Source organism: Ptiloglossa arizonensis, chromosome 3 (genome assembly GCF_051014685.1).
Source record: "Ptiloglossa arizonensis isolate GNS036 chromosome 3, iyPtiAriz1_principal, whole genome shotgun sequence".
In the NCBI taxonomy this organism is placed as follows: Eukaryota; Metazoa; Arthropoda; class Insecta; order Hymenoptera; family Colletidae; genus Ptiloglossa; species Ptiloglossa arizonensis.
Window position 1 is genome coordinate 20,493,162 of NC_135050.1, and position 18,226 is coordinate 20,511,387.

At 46.8% G+C, this 18,226-nt stretch overlaps 1 protein-coding gene across 13 annotated transcripts in view; it reads right to left on the minus strand.

The window, feature by feature from the left end:
* Window positions 1-18,226, minus strand: part of LOC143144991 (disks large 1 tumor suppressor protein-like) — a 796,996-nt gene that overhangs the window by 398,435 nt on the left and 380,335 nt on the right. For all 13 annotated transcript variants that reach the window (XM_076307933.1, XM_076307928.1, XM_076307927.1 and 10 more), the window contains one exon: window positions 1,418-1,554. In XM_076307933.1, coding sequence (XP_076164048.1) covers window positions 1,418-1,554 — 137 coding nt within the window. The remainder of the gene's footprint in view (window positions 1-1,417; window positions 1,555-18,226) is intronic.

Consider the following 18,226-nt stretch of genomic DNA (forward strand, 5'->3'; position numbering starts at 1 on the left):
AACGATCGAAACCGAGTGGATAGCGGCGTCGAGGCGAGCGGAACGTGCCCTGCATCGCAACTGCATGCCGCGCGCGACTCACGATTTGCAATCGTTGCACGGTGCATCGTTGCACCAGCCGCGTCACGTCGTCGATCGGCCACGACGACACGCCGCACGACGGGGAACCGTGGAACGGGAGCAATTAGCAATTAAAATCAGGGGCTCGGCGATTGATCGGTCTAGCATGATACCAGCCTATCCCGCGGGCCAATCGACTCTTGGATTATAATTACGGGCGCTAATTGCGCGGTACCTGCCTCGCGACCCGTTTATCCCCTCCAGCTCGTCTCTCTTCTATCGGAAGGCAACCCACGTGATTGATGCACGACGGGACCGGTTAAAATATTCCGAGAATTTCATTCCCATATACAGCATGCGTACCATTCGTACCTCTGTTTCCCGATTAATTGCCCCCGAGGGCATCGAAAAGTGCTCCGAGGCGTGGACCGCACGCGAGCGCGTTATATGGCGTAAACCAGGGTCCCGGATCGGGGAGTCGTCGTTTCGATTTATCCGCGAGCCGTTATTTTTCTACTTTAATCCATCGACGTACCGAAAATTTACTTAGTAAAACGAACAGATAGAAGTAACTGAAAATATTAATTTCCTCGGTGGTTACTCGCCGTCGAAATTGACGATCCGAGTAAGAAAAAAAATACACGATTCTCGAGATTTCCAGCACTGGAGGGGAACAATCCTAGCGTGAACGATTCATTCCACGAAAAATAGATTTACTTCGGTTCTCGTAGAATAAATCGAAGTCGACGCCACGAAACGGGTTACAAGAGCCACCAGACGCCCCCTCGAAACTATTCCGTCGCCTTACTCTTCGAGTTTTGAAATTTCACGTGTACGTTCGCCGATACGATGGCGTTCCACTCGATCGAAATTGTTGCTCGCGTTCGCGATCGGGAAAGAATTCTACGGTCGCGTTTCGTGCATCGAAAATCCACCCACTTTTCGAACACCATCCGAGAGAGACTGGTTCCGAGAAAAAAAATGAACGAAACGTTCTCGACCGTATCGCGTTCGTATCCAGCGTCGTGTCGGAACGATACCGAAACGTTTCCATTCGTTTTGCCCCGGGAACGAGCAACAACCGCGAACAAGTTCTTGGAACGAGCGTGTGTTTCGAGTACCGTGGGTTCGTTGTCGGGCGACGAACGAAAAGAGCGACTTGGTCGGAATTCTAATAAACGTTGAACGCGTAAAACGAGATTCCTGGATGGCCCGGATCAACGGTGCGGCCATGAACGCGTAACGAGTACGCGGCGCACCCATCCCTCCTCGGCCAATATTCCACCGTACAGCGGTGGATGATAAAGCCCCGGTGTGGAATATCGAGGCACGGAAATATATTTGTAACCGAACTCACGTCGTTTTGAGCGAAGGTCGGCGTAATTGGCCCGTCGCTGGCTTCCCATTTGTCGGCGATGCGGATCGTCTCCGCCGTTTTCTGCTGCACCGATTTCGACTCGTCGAGCAACGTCAGCTCGTAAAACTCCTGGATATCTGCAACAGCCCGGAAAACGGGCAAGTCAAATTAATACGCTCGGAACGGTCTCTCCCCTCTTGACATCCACTGAAATATCGTCGTATTTAAAGCTCTGTCTCTCGACGAGAATTGCCCGCTCGACGCTCGTCCCGTCTTCGACGCGTGTACTCGATCCGGTTCGAGGACACCGTTCCGTAAACAGCTGTGCGAAAGTTTCGAGGGCTCTCCGATATTTATTTTATACACGCTCGATACGGTTATTAATACACACGGTGTTACCGTACCGGTGGCACGAGCCGAAAGTCACATCGTGCAGTGACTCTGTACGAAAAAATAAGTCGAAAATGTAGAGTGACGCTTTTTTTTTTAGTACGGAGCTCCATTTTCGAATAAATCGATGTTAAAGATCCGCGGAGAAGGCACGAGCGAGATTTTATGCGAGTGCACGTGTTCTCTATGAATATGTAACATCGATTTTTTACGAAAACGAAGCTTTGTACGAAAAAATGTCACTCTATATTTTCGACTTACTTTTGCATGCAAAGTCGTCCCCTTTTGGCTTGTAACGCCAACAGTTCGGTAACCCTGTGTATGTATTGACGAGGGTACACCCTTTGGTACGCGAAGACGTATGATATCGAGTAGAAAAGTACAAGGAGTATGGAATAGGTATAGGAGGTAAGTATAGATAATTTACGTAAATAATAGTTTCGTATATGACGTGTGACATGCGTGTAGAGAGAAAGAGAGAACAGTATTCGGAGGACTCGAACAAATTTAACGTGTCCGCGACGCGTATAATTTCGGACCGAAACTCCAAAAACTTTTTAAAAACTTTACTTCACTATTTCAAAAATAAAATAACTCCTTTCTCGATACACGAAACGACACTTTGTCGTCTTCTGATCGGTATTCTAATAATTTTATTCTAATTACTTTTTTCACAGATTCGCTCCGAAATTACAGGTTTCTAAAATAACTATAACTTCGAGGAAATGTCCATATATTTATCTCTAAAGTTCACATCACGTATATACATGAATAAAAAATATTTGTTTCGTTTCATGAGACACAAGCAAACATTGCTTAAAAAAAATTCTGAGTTTCTATTCATTTCCTTTGAATAAATTTCCAAAGAGAACTTTTCTTCAAATGGAATCCGGTATTACGCGTAAGTAGAATGGGGACAATCTCTGACCCAATACTCTTGTACGGAATTTCTTCTTTCCTCCGTACAAAATACACCATACTTTGAAGTCAATCATTTCACGATATCTGAGGTGAAATGTACGTCTCTTGCTTTCATGCACAGAACAACGAGAAGAATCAACCCGTGAGAAAGAATGTATAACTTTATCGCAATGAAAAATGCAACTGCATCTTGCAGGTGTACCGATGCATTGGAGAAATAAATGATATCGCAAAGAGATGTACGGTGTAATGTCGTTCAACGGTACCTGTATCGTTTTTCTTCGTCGATCGAATTTTCCTTCCGTGCACGGTTCTAAATTTCAGATTACAGGGATCTGTGATAGTATTTTTCGATGCTCGAAAATAACATTACGCATTACTTACGTTGTAACGATATCCGGTGGAACGTTTACAGAAAATTTCGTCGCACTCGAAGTTGTTTAAGGTCAAATTTCTGACCATACAACCGCATTTCAACTTGTCAGACCATAGACGGATGTAATACCACTTGTTGGACCATATACGGGGGTTCTACTACTCGTCCGATCATATTCGGTGGTCATACTACGTGTCTGACCATAGACGGGTCATACTACTCCAGCACTGTAGCAACGTAGAATTCAGACAGCAACCACTTTGTTAATACCGAAGCCAGACCATCGCCACAATAATCAAATTGAAGCTTAATCCTTCCACTTTCTTCCCATTATGGCCTATTGGATTGTGGTCGATACATAAGTAAGGAAATCTCCACTTAAAGAGGGGGTTGTCAAATTCTAACAGTTGTTTGCTTTCAAGGTGGCGTTTGGCCCATAAAATAATTCACTAACTCTTTTTTTAAACTCCTATGACATCATTTACGACCAAAGTTCTGTCATCGGTGTCAAACGCGAAATTAACGCGAATCTCTCGTAATAACGCGGTCGCGAAATATTTGATTCCTTTCCAGACGAGCCACGATAGCTTTTTCGTGATGTTATGATGCACGTAATTCACCAAACGAGAACGTAATATCCATGTCAACGAGTCCGATGCAGGTTCTTTGCCATTGAGAAGGATATCGTGTTTCCTTGGTACACCATTTAGGTCCATTTCCATAGATGAAAGTAGATAAAATGGCGACAATTTTGTCGGTCGGTTTGCCAAGGGTACGAGAGAACGAAATTGATTATTCGAACATTGAAAAATTACAACGATCGATGTTAACACAGCAAACGCAGAGATTTAATTCGATTCAAATTTGTCAAAGTTTTCTTAAGTTTGTCGCAATAAACGTTTATTCGATCACAGTATTGATCACAGTTTCGTACCTATTGTCTTAGAAAGGACAGATTATAAAAAAATTTTCATAAATTGAATTGTTTCATTTTAATTGAACAAATTACTTACTATTTGTAACACGTTTATCCAATCGAACGACGAAAGAAAGGAAAATCGCGCGTGTATCGATGGAAAAATTTCGAACATCGAACCGAATACTTTTCCCCATAAAATTGATCGTCACGGACGTATATATTCGGGTTCGCGCGGCGAATTTCAAACTACGTCGGAGTCTTTTCATTGCATCGTTAACAAGAACGAAGTCGTTACGATGGTAATAAGCAACAAATAAGGAACTGCAATTTAGCTTTATTAGACCCCAGCACGAGTGTATACGAGTGTACCAGATGGTGTGTTTGTTTAGGTCGAATTAGCTGCACATCGCCGGTAGTTAAAGTTAATTACAACTAGTTCGATATTCTAGCCGGCAATATTAGTGTATAACGTAATGACATAACTCCGGAATTAACTCTGGAAATTACTCGCAAGAGGGCAGCTAATAAGAGGTACTCCTCGGAGCGATGTTTCAAAATAGTCGGGTAACACCGATTTATTAATCCTCGGTGCGTATTTCGGTGGGTAGTTAACGATCGCGCTCGCGGAACATTAGCCCGTCACTGTCACGGTTTCGATACGATTTATAACAATCTCGAGCACTTTCGAACGAACGTGCGATCGAAATCACCGAGTTCGCGAAACGAGCGAGTCGCCAGCACCGCCCGAACGAATTGGAAAATTGTAGAAAAATAATTATCAAGCGACGAGATCGTTGGGAGCAGTTTCCAAGATTTCCTCGACGGGTGAACGAAGAAAACAAACCAAAGAAAAAAAAAAAGGAAGAAAAAAGAGAAAAAAAAGCCAGAACTTCTAACTAAATTTGCGACCACACGTACCCAGCCGTTAAATACCAAAGAGACCGCTTGTTATTCGTCGCGAAAAATTCTACGACTTTAATTAACGTCCCAACCTTTTTGTCACCGCGAACAGAGGGCGAGCGCTCGAAACGGTAGGGGCCCCTCTAATTTTTCGTTTTAATTCACGTTTAACGACATCCTCTCCCCGCTCTCGAAATCCCGCGTCGGAGGCACGTCGTTGCCACTATTTATGCAACCGACAGGAATCCTTCTCCCCTTTTCACTGGCGGGAGTGCGGCTCGCAGCCGGCTACAAAGTAGAGTACTCGAAAAACCACGTTCCGAAGTTACGCTCGAGGAGCCATTTTCGTGGGAAAGAGCGTAAAATCTCATCGGACGCGATCTTGGGTGAATAGCGGCTCCGTTTTCGTTTCGACATTTTTCATACTTCTCGCATCATCGAGAAGATCCCCCCTCCCCTCCCACTTCTCGTACCTGCCGTTAAAGGCTGAAAGGATCGTCGCGCGGCGATGAACACGAAATGTTCGCTCGTTTCGGGAGAATCACGTCGTCGCGTCGGGTAGCGGAAAATTAATATTCACCGTCGGGTTCCTTTCTCCGGGCCGTTATCGCCGTGGCGGCATCGATAAACAAAAATGCAATTTCGCGAGAACGTAACGAGGGTTTTGTTCGTCGAGAGCGTATCTTCCGTTCGAAAAGGGGAACGAACGAAAAATATTGTACCGAATCCGCTCGTAAATTCAGCAATTTTTTTCGTCCGGTTCGATCCTATTCGAGGAAACTGCGCGCACACGTACGCGTGAAATATTAATCGTCCACGGAACGGCCATTTTCTCGAACGATATCCGCCCATTCGTAAATCGATTTATCGCGGGTCCGTTAAGGACCCCGCGTGTCGTTTTCCAGACGGTCGTTCGAGCGTTCGAAATTTGTCGCTCGTTACCGTCGAATAATTCCGTTCGCTCGGATCGACTTCGCGAGCGAACGATGTCACTTCCGTTGAAATCGGTCGATTTACTCGCGGATATTCGAGTCCTCGAGGTTTTTTGATTCTCGAAAGGTTGTTTCAACGCTGAATTCGATCGATATTCGCGGCGATCCGCGTATCGAGTTCCCCTTTATAGAAGCGGTTCGTCGCATTGATTCTTTTTACGCGTGTTTTTCACCGGAGGGCAGTGACTATCTCGCGCGAAACGATTTCAACGAGCGTCGAACACGATCGAGCACGAAGAACAGGTGGGTGGTTTGCGCTTCGAAAACCGACGGGGCTGTGTTTACGTATGCATTACGTCGCGTTTCGAAGCTTCGTGGAGGGGAACGCGGAGGAAATTTATGAAATAAACCGATATTATTTTACTTCCGGTCCGTCCGGTCGTCCGATTCCTCAAAGGGCGACGTAAACTGCGATTTCATATTGCGCGCACCGTTGGTGTTATTGCGTTATACATTTTCAAACAGCTTCGCGATTCATACGGCATACGAAACGTGAACCGATCCGACTAGCTCGCGTCGTTTTCTCCATTCGGGGCACAGCTTCGAATACGGTTCGCGAAACGTACAAGTATTACCGAGACGTTTCTCGACCCGGAACGCAAGAAATATCGAAAACTTCTTTCAATCTTTCCCCTTTTCATCCTCGACCGTTGCTAACGGGGTCGACTGGCAGCTATTACGAAACGGCATGTAAAACGCGCGGGGAATTCTTTTTCGAGTCCGATTACCGAACGTTCGCGATGCCCCGCGTGTCAAAAGTCACGCGGGATTTCACCGACACCGACACCGTGATCTCCTAAGAGAATATAATTAATTTCACTCGCGAGAAGAGACGCGTTACTGTACGCTACGACTCGAAGTTTTGCTCTCAAAGTTTGCGCTTCCAAAGTACGTATAATCAACGAAAATTAACGAACGCGTAATTGTACAAATAAAATCGAACATTTCCTCTGATCTCTTTCGAGCTTACGAATGTTGTTCCGACTCGATCGCGATGATTTTACGCCGCGATTAACATTCGACGTAAGGAAATAACGTTGAATAGTTTTTAGAATAAATTTTAGCGATTTTTCCCCCGTTCGAGTTAATTTGGTGGCGATAAAAATTTTCATCGGCGTATAAAACCCCGCGAGCCGAAAAACCCGCGAATCCACCGTTTCGCGATGAAAAACGAAGCGTTGAAGCGACCATTTTTTTTTTTATCGCCTTTTTCGAGCTTCGCGGGCACGTGGCGTTAATATCGTAAACTTAACAGCGTTGCCACTGGTCCGTACACGAACGCCCGTTCGTTCGACAGTGTTCGTTCTATATAATTTAAACAATCGCCGAAACCGTGAATTTATGCTGTTTCCGGTGTGGTCGCGGATGATACAGATAATAAACGCACACGCGCAGCTTGTTCCGCGTGTCAGGGAATATTCGCGAGCGCGGGGAGCGTTTAAATATTTACACTGAAATAATTACGCGTTTCAACGACCCCGCGCCACATAATTGCAACGAACGTAGCCAATATTAATATCGAGTACACGCGGGATAATTGACCCGGGAATCGATGTTTCTCGTCAACGGGAGATTTTCGATTCGATTGTAAAATCGTTCCATCGAGTATACGCGCGAACGGATCGCGAGTATTCGATCGACTCGATCGGAAAAAATTCTCGTTACGATCTAACGTTTCTCGTCGAATTGTCCCCAAACGAATTAACGAATCTATTCGCGCGACTTTGTTCCATCGTGTTCTCCTCGAACCGAAAGTATGGGATTACGACGGGACGAAAAGGAGAAAAATTCAATGCGGAGTAGAACCACCACCGCGACGGACGAAAAGGAAAATAAAGAGTACGACATTCTGAATTTCACGGCAATTTTCTCATCGCGAAGAGGCTTTCCCCGCCAATTTTTTGCCCGCGATTTATTCCGCGCGCATACCCTTTCCCGACGGCGCACCAAAGTACACGCGACGAGAGTGTAAAAAGCGAGAGAAAGAGAGAGAAAGAGAGAGAGAGAAATGTAAGATTACGCGTTGCAAGTAACGCGCGAGAGAAAACATCGTTAACGAAACGTTTCCGTTCATTTTCCACCATTTCTTCGCCCTTACTTTCGATATTTCGTTCAGTCCCGAACAAATTTACTTCCCGTGTGTATTTATCGTTCCCTGCTTGGTTCTTCCGCTTCCGTCTCGCGGAATGATCCGCGAGGCCAACGCTCGCGAGGGAGCGGTTTTTTAAATTTTCTCTCTCGTCGACACGAATGTGCCTTAATTCGTGCCCCCAAGAATTCCGTCGCGCCACTCGACCGTTGTTCCCTCCTTCTCGCGAAATGTTTCTGGAGCACGAGATACGTGCCGAAAGTTACAATTACGCGCGAGGTTACCGAGTCTCGTTGGCGTTCATCGAACACGGGGAAGTGAATCGATCGCGGGTGCAAACGATGACTCCGTTTTTCTCGGTCGATCGCTTATCGGTCACCGACAAGAACGCGAGAACCGAGATCGGAAGTATTTTATTATCGATGTGCGCGTGGAAAATTTCTCTCAAGGTGAATAACAGGGTACGAGTCCTTGGCCTTTGCGTTTATTCTCCGCTCGGGACAGTATTATTATTATTATTATTTTCAACGTATACGATCTTGATACGATAGCTCTATTAATATTATTATTAATATTACCTAGTAAACACAGGTCGAGTAACGCCCCAGTGACTTGCTCGTCCCCCAGCAGTAAGAGTAACCGATACCATAATCGAGAATTATTAAATCTTACGATATTCCACGATATCACTCGACACCGTCCCACCACCAACGCGCGAATTAAGTCTACCTAACGATTCGAATAGAATTTGGAATTTTGGAAAATACAAGAAGAATCCAGAAAAGGAAAAGTCACTTTCCAACTTCGTCTCCGTAACTTCGACGCAGTTCTTGCGAGTTTAATTCCTCTTTCCGCGTGGTCCGAGCGATTCTTGTTCAATTTAGCGTGTACCGTGATCCTGATTTCGTATTCCTTCTCTCTCGTTCTACCTCGCCGGCGAACAGCCTCTGTTTACGATCGTGCCACGGCACACAATTATAGTCGTTCGCCGTTCTAAATTGTTCCATAAAAAACAACTCGGGCTGGGTTTCCAGCGGCCGCAACAAGGTAACCGCGGATTGCTCCCCTCTGCGGCGTTCTCTGCAAGAAGAAAGAAAACTGGAACGCCATTGTAACTTCCTTCCGCTATCCACTGGAACACCCCGTACGTTCATTGTTTGTCCCTGCCCGCGATTCCACTTTTTCCACGCGGATGGAAACCGGAAGGAGAGTTCGCGACGTTCCGGACGAGGGGGGCGAGGGGAGGGTGAAAGCGGATGTAAAGTCGTTCCGCGCGACTCGCCCAGAGACCGATGACTCGCTCGAACCGCTTACGCGCGAAATAATTTTTAATTTTCGTCGAGCTCCGGGATCGTACGAAACGACCGTAACGCGACCGTCCCTATAGGTCCGCGTTATCTCGATTTCCTTCTATCCGTCGTACCTCTCCATTTTTTTATTTTCTTTTATCCCCGTTTTATGCGCATCTCCTCGCGAACAAAGCCAACAGAGGGAACCGGGTAGAGAACTCGAACGACGAACGCGGTCGTTGAAGTTGTACAGGGTGTGTCCGGCAGAAAATGAACGCCTCGATGTATTCGCTGCTTCGAATAAATAACAAGAAGAATTTCTTTTTCGTACGTAGAGAAGACGGATCTCGAGCACCGAACTCCGAGGATAAACGAATCGGAGTGTATTCGTTCTGGTAGCGACACTCTCGAAGATACTCGGCTATCGCAAATACCAAGTTGCCTTTCATAAAATTTTACGAAATGGTAGACCGTGTACGTATTGGATAATTTTCGGTTCAAGAGAGACCCATCGATCAGGATCGAACTACGCGAAATTGTAACATTTTAGCAGCAGGGTATGTCCGCAATCGGTATTGGAACGTACCTTGGTACTTTTATTCTCAGAATCGATTCCTCCGTGAGATATTACCGTAATGGAAACCGATGATTCCGTTTAGAGAAACGACATCGATCCGAAAATATTCTCCCCTGTGAAGAAAGTATCGTCGTTCGTGCTGCGTCTCGTTCGAAGCGCGCAGCTTTTACCGGATACCCTACTCGCCGCTATTTAAAGCAACGAAGACGTTAAGGTGTCCTGTTTCTAAGAGGTCACCCCGTATACAGAAATGTCGTATCTCCGGTGAACAGTCCCGGCGGCTGGTGTTAACGAGCTCCGGTTTATCGTCGTCGACGTTCCAGGCGTCTTCGCGAGACGCGCGCGCGCGTAGCGCGTCGCTTCGGAGCTTTCGTACCGTGAAAATTACCTGTCGTCGTTTAAACTTCTGCCCTTGGTGGGTATCCGAACCGACTAACCCGCCGATTACGAACCGCATCGGGGACCGTGAATCGAGCAATGAACGTCAACCGTTCCGTGCGTCGCGACGTACCTACGTAGACGCCACTGGCCGTAACGACGTCTCGAGACTGCCTCCTTCCACCTTGTACACTTTCGAGCGTAATGGCCCTTTGTCTCTCGCACATTGGCGCCCAAATAGGACGGGCGAGGTCCGCTTTCGACGATTTTCCTAAATTTCCAAAGATTCGAACTATTCGATAAGAGCTGGGATTAACTAGCTTCTTATTCTACAAAATCGATATACCGATATAGTAATAATATTGTCCCGTGTGTCGACATCAATCCCCCCGTTCCAAGTATAGAAACTCGTACTTTTATATAATAGGTTGCTCGATAAGTTTTGTCGTTCGATAAGAAATGGAGCTATCGGGTTCGTTTTGTTTTTCTAAAGACGGTACTATTGTTCGATGAACACGTGTGAAGTTTCGCGTAGACCCGTCGACTCGTTCGTTGTTTACAGCTGTTGAAAGTTGAAGTGTCACAGTATTTTTTTACAGTGGAAGAAACGACAAAACTCATTGAACAAACTGGTGTATATATATGATTGTCTATAATAAGAATATCCCAGACTCTTTCACCGAATAAATGAAAAATGAAAAGAAAGAGTTCCCTCGCTGCGCAATACTATTACGGAATTCAAAGAGCACAATCGCGCTTCCAACAATACTTCCGAGCGTTTCCGTGATTGGAGCTCGGAGACGCGGCGATTTTCTCCAGTCGTAATATTTTCCAGATGGAAAATATTTTTGCCGGTTGTAATTTTACATTTTTTGTAAACAATTGCTATCGAGAGCGATATCTTTACCACGGTTCTTCGGAGGAGGTCGGTTGATATTTCCCAGCCACGCCCAAATCCTCGAGAAACGTAAAAATTCCTCGAACCGCGCGCTGTACCGAGCTTCCGAGCGCAAAACTTCGAGAACACTTGGAAACACGAAGTTCGACTTGAAATTTCATCGGTGAAAAATCGAGGCAAATCGATCGTCACGCATTCCCGAGTGAACGAATCTCGAGAGCCAATTTCTTAATTTCTCACGCAGGATCGCAAGTTCCGTTCGCTCGGTTTCGGGTTGAAACGCTCGCTCGATCCACGGAGACCGAAAAAGAAACGAAGTCGAGGACGGAAACAGCTCGAACTATCCGGAATAGCGGCGGTAATTAGAGCTCGTTCGCCGCGATATCGCGGCCACGCGTTTAATTAAGAATCCGTAACCGTCGGCTCGCAGGATGGGATCCAATTAAAGTTTCTCTTATTGTTATCCGAAATTTCGTACGTTTACCTTTCGGACGTCACCTGCTGCGTATATTCGGGGTCTCGCGATACCTAGCCCCCATCCGGAAAACGGAAGTTCCTCGCGCGAAATGTACGTACTAATTTTCACGCGGGTCGAGGCTTCGTAGCGGCACCGCTGTGGCAGCGAAGCCGCGAAACTTAACGGGGAAAGTTCATTGCAAGAATCCAACTCGGGGGCGCGAGCTTCCGCGAGCGGATCGAAAGTTAAAATCGCCTCGGGGGCCCTTCGTCTCGGAGAAGGGGGCCTACAGAGAAGGGATGGGACGGTAAGTGGTAATTATCCGACTCGTGGCAACGTAGACGCCCCATCGAACGCAGAACACCACGAGAACGCAGCGCGTGCGCGTACCAATTCGACGAGAATCGAATTTCCGGTAGCGTTTCGATCGGATCAGAGACGAAGAGGGCTCAAACGGCGACACGTAATTTTCGTGGACGAATTCATCCGGCCGAGACGTTCCAAGTTGGCGGTTTCCCGATCTTCCTTACCTCTCCCCCTTTCCCACTCGAGTTACTCGAGCTTCGCTCAAAGAATCGACCTCGAACTTTTCTCGTTTGCGGAGATTAATAAACTTCCCGGATGCGCGATACCGACAGCGAACCGAGCGCTCCGGAACTGTTCGCGTGTCAGGGGGATAACCGCGCCGCGGGATCGACAGTTTCTTTACACTTTTTTCGAGTCTAGACGCCCATTGGAATTTTTTTTCGAACACCGGAGGCTCGAACTCGAGAGCTACCGCGAAAGAGAAACTCCGGGGGTCTCTGGCGACACCCCCGTCGACCTTTGCGCAGCCCTTGTTACGAGTACCGACAATTTATCCACGTTATCGCTTGGATACGCTGTCGCTTCCAAAATCTTATCGAGTCCCTCGTAGACACCACGGTGACACAGGATCGACAATTACTTTTCTTTTTACATTTTTTCCGAGTCTAGACGCTCATTCGGCCGGGATTTCGTCCGCGATTATCCGCACCGTTTTAGAATTTTCTTCAAAGGATCGTCGATCTTTAAGCAACGCTACCTTGTTACGGATACAATCGATTTATCGTCTTTACAGCTGACCTGGATGCATCGTCGTTTTCAAATTGTTACCAATACGTCCTTCGTGGACGACCTTGACGCAGAATAGACAATTTTTTTTCTCTCTTTATACCTTTTGTTCGAATACATTACGGTTGAATTCGAGGGCTGAAGGGGGTAAGAGTCCCTTATTACGAATACCATCGATTTATCCACGTTTGTATAAACGTTATCGACGAGTCCCTTGCAGACGTCGACGCAGAATCGTCAATTTCTCGTTCTTTTTAACATGTTTCAAATCTAACCCATCGAGCCAGAATTTCATCCACGAACGTTGCGCCGTTTTGGAATTTTTTCACGTATATTACAGTCGAATTCCAGGGATACGTGGGGGCTCGTAGACCTTTGTATATATACACAGCTACCGCAACTTTGTACATATCCGCGCCGCAGACCCGAACGCGCATCCGCTTCCAAATTGTTATTAACGATTCCCTCGTAAACGATCGACACGGAGTCTGGGTACCCGTGAGAATCGCGTTAAACGAGAACCAGTCACGGCCAAGGATACGACGGTCGACAATCGACGATCGACCGAGGATTTCGAAGCTCTCCTCTCCAACGGTTCGAACATTGTTCGAATAATAGGGACAGTCGAGATTCCAGGTCGATCGAGGACCACGTGTGCGACTAGATTACGGTCGTCTTGGAATCTCCAGACACCGTGGTAGGGAAAGTTAACGTTTTCCCTCTCTCCCAAGAATTTTACACCCGAACGTAAAGTTCGCGCGAAAGACGATTACACACCGGATGGATCTCCATTCCAATTTGTACAAAACGCATCTGCAACTCGCTGCATCGTAATTTAATTATTCTAACGACACTCGGGTCGCAAATATGGAGGGACAAATCACCATTGTCCCTCATAAAGGGCAAACTTTCGTTTCCAAAAATCTAGAGAATAGTTGTCTGTCGATCGAGACAGGTTGCTTTATAAATCGACCATCCTCGCAGCATCCCTGCGATGTGTGACACTTACGCGTTTATTGCTCAAACATTGCGCACCACCATCACTGAAAACTCGCATAATTTTCTATTGGCGAGTCCTATTAAAAATATCCACCCTCGACACCTCGACACCGACATAAATAACCGATCACAGACAAGCACCAAAGACGACCGAACTTTCCTCAACTAGACCAACACGAGGCTAGAAAGTCACGACAAAACCACCGAGTCACAGAAAACTCTCCTCCTTTCACCGTGTAAATGAATGGAAGTTTACGTTGAGCACTTGTTCGTGATTTAATCACCTTCTCAACGCGATTATACTCGTCCAAGTGCAATCATCGGACACATCGTTCAACACATACGCCCTCGCCATCGCCGAATTAACAAAAAGTGACCTTTATCGCGTTAATCCGAAGGGAGGCGCGGACGATTAGTCGATTGTCTCCGTACTCGACAGAAGGGGACTCCCATGGGATACGATGGTCCTCGATTATCGGACAAACTTCCCGCCTCCGTGCCCAAACGAGTGTCGGGTTTCGTTTCACGAGTGCACGACTCATCGTTCAAAGATTATCTACCAACGGATGATATCGGTCGAACCTTGCCCTTGCGACTCACCAAAACCAACCCCTGGAATAACGGTACCTGTACGACATCGGTTGAACTTTGCCCTAATCCTCGTTCTCACCGTGCTCCAAAGCTATCCAACAAGATAAGACTGTGTATACAGACTCACGTGGGAATAAACCAGAAAATTCGAGTCTAACTTTCAAACTGAATGCTCTTCTAAAACCTTCTTTTCTTACGGTTCAACGAAGCGTTAAAGTCGAGTGGATTCGCGCGACAACGGAATCTTTTCTTATTTGAAAATAGAAAAGTCTCTCTAGTGATCCATAGTCGGAATTATTTATCGTTTCAAACTTTTATTTCGCCAAGTGACGCTTAAAAGTCCCGTCGGGTTACCGTGGCTAGTTTTTTTTTCGCGATCGACGAGCGTTTAATCTATTCGTCTTACGAATAGTACGCGCGCGGTACGTGGGAGCGATCGCGAGACGGTTCCGTTCACGGGCTCGTTACGCTCGAGCGTTTGATCCGCGTCGTAAAAACGCTCGTTCGACGAAAAGACGAAGAAGGTATATTAAGCCGTAAAGTCGAGCCGTCTTCGCGCCAGTTTTGCAATAACGTTCTCGCATAGAGGTAAACGACACTCGCGTCTCGCGATCGTTCCACCACAGTCACCGCCCTACGAACCATCCTCGCGTTCACCAACAACCACGGTATTACGCTCAAAGATCATCTGGGTATTCTCCGTCACGATGAGCCGGTTCGTTGATTAGATTCATAATTAGTTACGAACGCACGAAAACGTTACGACACCGAAGGTGAGACGAGAAAACAACTATATTCGCGACGAACGAAATTGAAAAGGGTTGCACGGGGATGACGACGATGACGGAACAGGAGAATGGAAACACGCGCGAAACAACGGGGAGACAGCCGCGCAGAACGGAGCGAATCGACGCGAAATAAGCTCGACTCGCGAACGAATATCCGCAAACGAGCCATCCAGACGTTTGTTGCGAGCCAAACACCGAATCGCTCCTAATCCGCTTCATTGTACGGGGATAACGCGCTCCTGTCGCGCGAAAATTGCCGACACGGTGATACCGTTCCTCGAGGTTCCCGCGGCGAGCGGCGTCGACGAGCGTAATTAAGCGCGACGCACGGAACAACACGGTCTCTTACCCCGAAACGGTGGGAAAAACGAGTGGTCGTAATCGATTCGCCGAACCGCGTCGCGTTCGAACTCGACGGCTTCGTGTTTCCGAGCGTAGCGCTCGTATCGTCGCGTGAAATTCGATATTTCGAGTTTCGATCTACCTGGAACCGAAAAACCACCGCCAAGCTTCGCGACACCGATCCCCTTTCGAGCGACGAAGAGAAACGCGGTTAATTTCCTGGAAAACCGGCTGAAACTGATCGAAAATTACGTTCACCGGGAGTGAGGTAAATAAAGGACCGGCGATCGAATTTGTTCCTCTTTCGACGCGGAGGGGTGTGTGGAGAAAAGGAAACGGAATTGGAAAGCGATTCCACGTTGTTCTGGGTTCAATGTTTCGACCCGTTCCTTCGTCTCTTGGTTGCCCCTGCGGGTAAAAAAGTCGAGCGCGAGAACGAGCTCCACCGGGTCGAATCTTCGATTTCGTCGCCGGTGTTAACGCGGAAAAGGTCTCGCCATGTGTATCGGGGGTATTGTATCGTTTAGGGCGATAGATAGCGGTGGTAAAGGGTATTTGTAACGCCCGGAGAACGTTTCCGTGGCACCCGATTCACCACGGTGGTTGGAACGAGCCACGGTTTTCGCGACGACGCGCGATCGTTCGACGTAGGTAATACCAATGAATAATTATTAGTCACGGATCGATAGAATTTGTATAGATGTCAATAGATTCAGCTGTTCTCTAAATTATCTCGCTCCCGATGTTACTTATCATTTTAAGCGTTTTCCTTTGTCACGGTTATTTCGTGCAACCCCTTGAAAAAGATACATTTCTTAGTTTAGCATTCTCCCCAGTTTGATCGACGAGTTAGATGTCAATAGATTCAGCTGTTTTCTAAACTATTTCCCTCCCGATGTTACTTATCATTTTAAGCGTTTTCCTTTGTCACGGTTATTTCGTACAACCCCTTGAAAAAGATACATTTCTTGGTTTAGCATTCTCCACAGTTTGATCGACGAGTTACACCGTACACGAGGCAACTTGTCACGCGTGTCTTCACCCGTTGTCGATACTTAAATTTCATCTTACTTCATCGTGGTGGTTAAGAAACATCCTATTCGAAGCAATATTATCATAAAAAAATTAACCGAAAAATTAAACGACACTTGGATATTGAGCGACGAACGTCGAAAATTTTCTCCGTGAATTGCAGAACAAACGGGGTAAATCGTGACGAATGGTTCGCGAATCGGGTATCGAGGATGTCGATGGTTTCGACGGTGAAAACTTTCGCCAACTTGTAATCGAAAACTCGCGAACGAAACGCGCGTTTATCGAGCAACGTTGACCCGCGTACGATCGCTGTAACGTCGATTCCGCTCACGTTTATCGGATTATGCGGTTCGAATGGTTGCCCGGATGAAAAAGCAAGAATACATTGTGCCGAGTATTCGCTCCGTCGATCCTGGGCGAACACGTTTTACAACTCCGGTTATTTAATTACCGGGAACGCGCGGACGCTTCGTTAACGCGCGCGAACTCTCGGCGCGCAAAAATCTGCAGTAATGGCGGCGGTCCCGTTTATCGTTATTCGGTTAACCGTCCTTCGCGAAAACCGTCTCGCGACTGCTAAGGGAACGTAATGGCGGCCGTGCCCGTTGATAGCGTTGTTCCGCGTCTTTCCCTACCAGCGCGCTGGATTAATCTCGAGAGTAATTTCGTAATACCGTCGCGTTATCCTGTTCCAGCCTCTTCTCCTTAACGTTAATCGGATTTTTTATTCTATTTATCGGATTACGGGCGGATCGTATCTGGATCTCCAGGTACGAGATAAATATCGGTACGATTTGGTGCTTATGAAAAGTGGGACAGATCGAACGTAGGTAGTTTATAGTGTAATGTTTGTTTCGAGAGTACGAATGGATTCTGGAATCGAGTCTGGAGATTTTAAGATGCAGAAGACGAACGAAACAGTCGAAGAAAAAGCTTTGTCGAGTGTGGACGGGTCTTGATGCGAGAAAGTAATATTTACACGCGTATTGTATAATATTTACAACCTTTCAACCTTTACAACCGAATTCCAATTCCATCGAATGATCGTTCCATCGCGTCGATAATCGATCGTTCGTTAAAGATTACGAAGCCTTACGCGCCCTCTCTCCCAGGCATCGAACCGTTCGTTCGCGTTTACGTTAAACGGAGTTTCGTTTAAATCGATGCTTTCGCAATTTCGAGCGGCGAGATAAGAAGAAATTCCAGTGGAGCTCCCGCGCAGAAATAATTTCCCTGCCACGGTCGGTGTTAATGTTTGTTTCTCGTCGAGTCGCCACCCCCTCGTTTCAAAAGCGGACTGCAGTTTCGTTGACATTTTTCTCGAGAGGTGGACGACCGTACAATTCCCTCCACGGCTGCGCGAAGAGCGATAACGCGTCACTAATTCATTTTTAATCCTCGATTGCTTTGACCGTTTACTCCGCGCGACACCAGTGCCGGGAACAAAGACCCCGACTCCGACCCCCATCCCTCCCTCCCACCCCCTCTTCTCTTTTCTTCCTTCGGTCGTTTTCAACGAGACGACTTCCTCCCTTATTTCTTGCATTCTGGCCGAGTCCTCCCTTCCTCCGGATAACGTCTCGTTGTAACTAAATATCCATCGTAGCACGTTCGCTGACTTTTCACGTTTCACAATGGCCGATTCACGGGTTCCCTTTATCCGCCTCGAATTGTCTCTCGTATCGTTCCGTCCTGGACGTTCTCGAGTATAAAATATCGTTCCGAGGTTTCAACGGACTTCGTATTTTCCCTCGTAGCAAAGGAATCGCGATTCGT